This window comes from Helicoverpa zea, chromosome 13 (genome assembly GCF_022581195.2).
Source record: "Helicoverpa zea isolate HzStark_Cry1AcR chromosome 13, ilHelZeax1.1, whole genome shotgun sequence".
Classification (NCBI taxonomy): domain Eukaryota; kingdom Metazoa; phylum Arthropoda; class Insecta; order Lepidoptera; family Noctuidae; genus Helicoverpa; species Helicoverpa zea.
The window spans coordinates 4,581,935-4,588,247 of record NC_061464.1 but is presented as its reverse complement, the minus strand read 5'-3'; the positions used below and the strand labels follow the sequence as shown (position 1 = coordinate 4,588,247).

General features: G+C 43.6%; 1 protein-coding gene across 1 annotated transcript; it reads left to right on the top strand.

Moving 5' to 3' along the window:
• The first annotated feature begins 313 nt into the window (after positions 1 to 313).
• Positions 314 to 6,058, top strand: LOC124635969. The gene is made up of 2 exons (XM_047171932.1): positions 314 to 1,593; positions 5,780 to 6,058. The coding sequence occupies exons 1-2, from the start codon at positions 591 to 593 to the stop codon at positions 5,788 to 5,790; spliced, it is 1,014 nt and encodes a 337-aa protein (XP_047027888.1). The 5' UTR covers positions 314 to 590; the 3' UTR covers positions 5,791 to 6,058.
• The last annotated feature ends 255 nt before the right edge of the window (positions 6,059 to 6,313 follow it).

Here is a 6,313-nt window from a genome sequence, read left to right as displayed (position 1 = left end):
ATTTTATCAATTGGGTCTAAAAGGTGGCTATGTTTAAAGAGATGAGAAGAACGGAGGTAATGTGTAAATTTAGGACCAAAACAGCAGTGTCGAATAATTGTGATGGCCGAATGCATTGATATTTTCTGTAGGCGTTCCGAAATATCGATGAAATTATCAATTTTTTCCGAAATAAATGTAGAAAAAGATTGGTCTAGGATGGGAGCCCCAAGGAGGCGGAGAGACTGTTTATCTATAATTTTAATCTGTGGTGCTAATGATTGAAATTTGGATATTGTCATTTGTCTGTCAGTCGTGTCAGTAATAAATATGTCGGCGCCGCCGTAGAGAATATGAGAATACGTCGGATTAGAGTGACAGCTGAGGAAGTGTCACTCTGACGGAGCGTCAAGTTGGGAGCAGCGCGGGAACTTTGACATAAAGAAAAAGGCCCGCGCGCCCTCACCAGGCGAATCGTCTCAATTCGACGTCGTAATTTAGTTTATTGTTTGTTTTTCACCATAATTGTTATTTCTTACTATAAAGTGTACTCAAGACAGTGCTGGCATTATTATTCATTATAAACTAAGCGTCTGCGGCTAGAGTAAACGATGGAGATTTCTGATGTTGGTAACGAAGAGCCGACATCAGAAGTGGGATCGAAGAGAGGTCATGCCGTGGATACGCAGCCATCAAAAAGCGACCCTGCAACGCAACTATTGTCAAGCATGGAGTCGCTCTTATCCCGGTTGGTCTCAATCCCACCGCCCCAGGCAGCAGTAAGTTCTAATGTGACACCAAAACTCATCCCATACGATCCTGACGATAAGGCCGCAGATATTGAAGATTGGTGTGCACTAACCGAAGTCATAGTAGAGAACAAAAATCTCGATGGTGTCGACTTACTAATGGCACTCACTAGAGCACTCAAAGGTCGTGCCGCTACCTGTTTAACCAAATTAAACTTGAAGAACATATCCTGGTGTAGTATTAAACAATTGTTATTGGCTAGATTTGCCAAACCGAAACTGATTCAAGATCATTTTGATGAGATATTGCGATTTCAAATCGAGGCTAAAGAAACTGCATCTGAGTCTGCGTTGCGCTTATGGAGCATGATCGAGCAAATTCCAAAAGCAGAATTATCCGAAGAGGTTATTACTGGGTTTGTCATATCTGTTTTATGCCAGAAGGATAACTTGATACGTAGAGAGCTAACATCCCATGTCGTTACTACTCGCGCTCAGCTATTTCGAATTCTTAATGGCATCTCGCTGAAACGCCGGACGGATAATACGGACGGGTGTCAAGACCCTGATGTGAAGCGACCGCGGACGACAGATACGAGGTTTCTTGGCAAATGTCATCGTTGTGGCGTAAGGGGTCACAAACAGTTTGAATGCAAATCGCGTAAGGAAGATCAAGTATCGAAGCCTTCAGATTATTCAACTTCCACCAACAAGCAAGACAAAACCATTACCTGCTTTTCGTGCGGAAAGACTGGACACACGTCACCAACTTGTCCCGACAAGAAGAGGCCCGGTGGGTCAGCGAACAAAGAAGTCAACCTCTGCGGCCATGACCCCTCCAGATCCTCGCTGGAGACATCTTCCGGTGAGCGGTTTCCTTTTCTATTCGATAGTGGATCATCTTGTTCACTCATAACTGAAAGTCTCTCTAAGCGGTTTCCGGGTACTGTACGCAACGATTTAGTTTACCTTACTGGTCTTGGCGGTAACGACGTCAAATGCTCTAGTCAAATGTTAAGCACAGTTACGATTGGTGATGTTCCGGTTGACATTACATTTCACATCGTGCCAGATTCCGATATTTCTGTGCCGATTATTATAGGTAGAGATATTTTGGACAAGGGTTTTTATGCAACAATTGATAATAACAAAGTTGTGCTTAATATGAAACAGGAGGCTAACTTTTGCATAAGCAAATTTAATGCGTACTTTGTTTCTGAGGTTGACACGGACTTAGTAAATGAAGATAAAGAAGCACTTTTAAGAATACTGAACAAATATTCTGATTATTTTGTTGATGGTGTACCAACAAGGCGCGTTAAAACAGGGCAGTTAGAGATTAAGTTGATAGACCCCCATAAAGTAGTTCATAGGTCACCTTATCGTTTAGCACCGGTAGAAAAACAGGTAGTTCGTGAAAAAATACAAGATCTTCTTGATGCAGGAATTATTCGTGAGAGCTCCTCCCCCTTTTCAAGTCCTATACTTCTTGTAAAAAAAGAAAGACAATACGGATAGAATGTGCGTCGACTACAGGGAGCTTAACTCAAACACTTACTAACTACTCGCATAGAGGAACAGATAGATCAACTGACTTGCGCTAACTTTTTCTCATCACTTGATATGGCTAGCGGCTTCCACCAGATCCCTATTCATCCGGATTCAATTGAAATGACAGCCTTTGTAACTCCTGAAGGGCAATATGAATACCTCACTATGCCCTTTGGTTTACGTAACGCTCCATCCGTTTATCGAAGATGCATCAATAAAGCCTTGCAAAATCTCAACGACAAGCCTCTAATTTATATGGATGACGTTCTCTGCTATTCCCCTGATATTTCTCAAGGCCTGCAACGCCTAGATGATACCTTGTATGCCTTGACAGATGCTGGTTTTTCCCTAAACCCCAAAAAATGTAAATTCATGAAAGTTAAAATCAATTATCTGGGTTATTCAATACAAGCTGGCGAAATTAGACCAAACTCACTTAAGATTCAAGCTTTGGCAGATGCACCTCCTCCAAAAACAGGCACACACGTTCGTCAGTTTATTGGACTCGCGTCTTACTTCAGAAAATTTATTCCCAGTTTTACAAATGTCATTGGACCTCTTTATCCTTTAACTAAATTGAAGGGACCGATTAAATGGACTGACAAACATGAAGATATTCGTAGCAAGATAGTTGAGATTCTGACTTCCGAACCAGTTTTAACAATTTTCGACCCAGAACTGCCTGTTGAATTACATACAGACGCCAGCGCTGATGGCTACGGAGCAATTCTCATTCAAAGGAAAAACCGCTTGCCTCACGTAATAGAATATTATAGCAAACGTACATCTGAAGTAGAATCTCGCTATCACTCGTATGAATTAGAGACTTTAGCCGTCGTACGAGCGGTAGAACATTTTAGGCATTACTTGTATGGCAGGCGATTCACTGTTTATACAGATTGTAATTCGCTAAAGGCATCAAAGTCAAAAGTTGACCTCACTCCACGTGTACATCGCTGGTGGGCAATTTTGCAAGCGTATGATTTTGACATTGTCTATCGCGAAAGTCGCGGAATGGAACATGCTGATTATCTCTCCCGTAATCTACAACCCGAAGAAGGTGCCTCTTCTAACATATCTCCTATTAGGAAAGAAGTTAAATTTGTAGAACTACATCAAGGTTGGCTTTCCGTGGAACAGAAACGAGATAGCGAAATCCAAGACCTAATAAACAAGCACAACAACAATGATATGCCTGATTCGGTAGCTCGCACGTATGACGTTAGAGATGGTATTTTATATAGGAAAGTCGAACGAAATAAAGCTACTGTGTGGTTACCTGTTGTTCCCCGATCCCTTATTTGGACACTAATTAACCATGTTCATAACGAAATACAACATCTCGGTAGTGACAAAACGTTAGACAAACTTTATGAACAATATTGGTTTCCCCAAATGTCTAAAAGTGTGCGACAATTTGTTGATTCGTGCATAGTTTGTAAAGCGTCTAAAGGGCCTTCGGGAGCTCAATCAGTTCGCTTGCACTCTATCCCTAAAGTACCCGTGCCATGGCATACGATCCATATAGATTTCACTGGGAAATTGAGTGGTAAAAGCGATCGCAAAGAATATTGCTCGGTTATCATAGATGCGTTTAGTAAATACGTTCTTCTCGAGCATACGGCGTCACTCGACGCCACTAGTGCGGTGCGTGCTCTAGAAAAAGCTGTCCATCTCTTTGGGGCCCCTAAACGTGTCATTGCAGATCAGGCTCGATGCTATATTAGTGCCGAATTCAAGAAATTTTGTACTGAGCATAAAATCAGTCTTCATTTCATTGCAACAGGTTCTAGTAGAGCGAATGGTCAAGTAGAGAGAGTCATGAGAACGTTGAAAAGCTTGCTTACGATAGTAGAAAATGAACAGAACAAAACATGGCGTGACGAACTAGGCAATATTCAGTTAGCGCTAAATAGTACGAAATCCACAGTGACTAAATACTCACCAACAGAATTAATGTTCGGGATTCGCGCACAATCATTGGGTATGTCTAAAATTTCTATCGCACAATCGGACGAGGAGATTAAAAGGTTAGATTTAGAATCCGTTAGAGAGAATGCGTCAAATAATATCGAAAAGGCTGCATTAGCAGACACTCGTCGGTTTAATCGTGGTCGCGCTAATATCAAACCATTCACCAAGGGTGACTTTGTTTTTCTCAAAACCGGTGAACGAAACCAAACTAAATTAGACAAGAAGTTTAAAGGGCCATTCATTATAACATCGGTATTAGAAAATGATCGCTACGAACTGAAAAATATTAACGGTTCAAATCGCGTTTACAAATATGCTCATGAGAACTTGCGTCCAGTACCTAAGGGACATACCGGTTTACTTGAAATCACTGACAGCCTATTGAATGAAGAGGAGACCGTGTCGGCGTCGGATGAATTGACACAAAACAGTAATGATTTCGGTGATACTCCAAATTTCGGGGATATGTTGCGTGCAGACTCGGTCACTGCTTCAGCTGATTCTGAAACGCTCACTGCGTGGTCAGATACGCTTAGCCTCTATGACTCTGACACCTTAGATGTACAATATGAAGTCGAAGTTCATACTGAGCAGGATCGTCCATAACAGAAAGGTTAGTTACTGTGTTATGTATTATGAATGAGTATGTGTGATAGATCAAGGTTGAGAGACAGTGCAGTCCGGTCTATGTTTGGGATGTTGTGTTACACAAGCTGGTCGAAGGGACAGTGTCGTCCGGTCCATGTCGCTTTGGCGGCTGGTCGAAGGGACGCACTCGTCCGGTCCATGCTTGTGACAAACTGGTCGAAGGGGCAGTGTCGTCCGGTCCATGTCGCTTTGGCGGCTGGTCGAAGGGACGCACTCGTCCGGTCCATGTTTGTGGTTGTGTTATACAGGCTGGTCGAAGGGGCAGTGTCGTCCGGTCCATGTCGCTTTGGCGGCTGGTCGAAGGGACGCACTCGTCCGGTCCATGCTTGTGACAAACTGGTCGAAGGGGCAGTGTCGTCCGGTCCATGTCGCTTTGGCGGCTGGTCGAAGGGACGCACTCGTCCGGTCCATGTTTGTGGTTGTGTTATACAGGCTGGTCGAAGGGGCAGTGTCGTCCGGTCCATGTCGCTTTGGCGGCTGGTCGAAGGGACGCACTCGTCCGGTCCATGCTTGTGACAAACTGGTCGAAGGGGCAGTGTTGTCCGGTCCATGTCGCTTTGGCGGCTGGTCGAAGGGACGCACTCGTCCGGTCCATGTTTGTGGTTTTGTGTTATACAACTGGTCGAAGGGACAGTGTTGTCCGGTCCATGTCGCTATGGTGGCTGGTCGAAGGGACGCACTCGTCCGGTCCACGTTGTGGTGTGTAATGTTATGGTGTATGAAGTTATGGTGTGTAAAGTTGTAGTATGTAAAGTCGCCGTGTGTAAAGTTGTTGTGTGGGCAAAATGTTGCTTCTGTATTATGGTAGACATTATGGCATTATGTTCGTCAGGGTGGACGAGCGGATCATTAGCCGTGTACTGTTTTGATCTTTCCAGGACGCCATTAAACTACTACGTCCGAGGACGGACGATTGTCAGTCTGGCCGTGTCGGCGCCGCCGTAGAGAATATGAGAATACGTCGGATTAGAGTGACAGCTGAGGAAGTGTCACTCTGACGGAGCGTCAAGTTGGGAGCAGCGCGGGAACTTTGACATAAAGAAAAAGGCCCGCGCGCCCTCACCAGGCGAATCGTCTCAATTCGACGTCGTAATTTAGTTTATTGTTTGTTTTTCACCATAATTGTTATTTCTTACTATAAAGTGTACTCAAGACAGTGCTGGCATTATTATTCATTATAAACTAAGCGTCTGCGGCTAGAGTAAACGATGGAGATTTCTGATGTTGGTAACGAAGAGCCGACAAATAATTCACATTTTGTACAATTTAGTTCTAAACCAATGGAATGAAATTTATGTTTTAAATGAATGAAATCCTGAAATACGGTCTCTACATCACCTCCCAGGGTCCCATCATCTAGATACCAAACGTTGAATTTGGAATTTAGCTCTCGAATGATCGGGTGAATGGCT

Excerpts from the sequence above, each read along its gene's own strand:
- LOC124635969 (XM_047171932.1), top strand. The coding sequence starts at position 591 with ATGGAGATTTCTGATGTTGGTAACGAAGAGCCGACATCAGAAGTGGGA.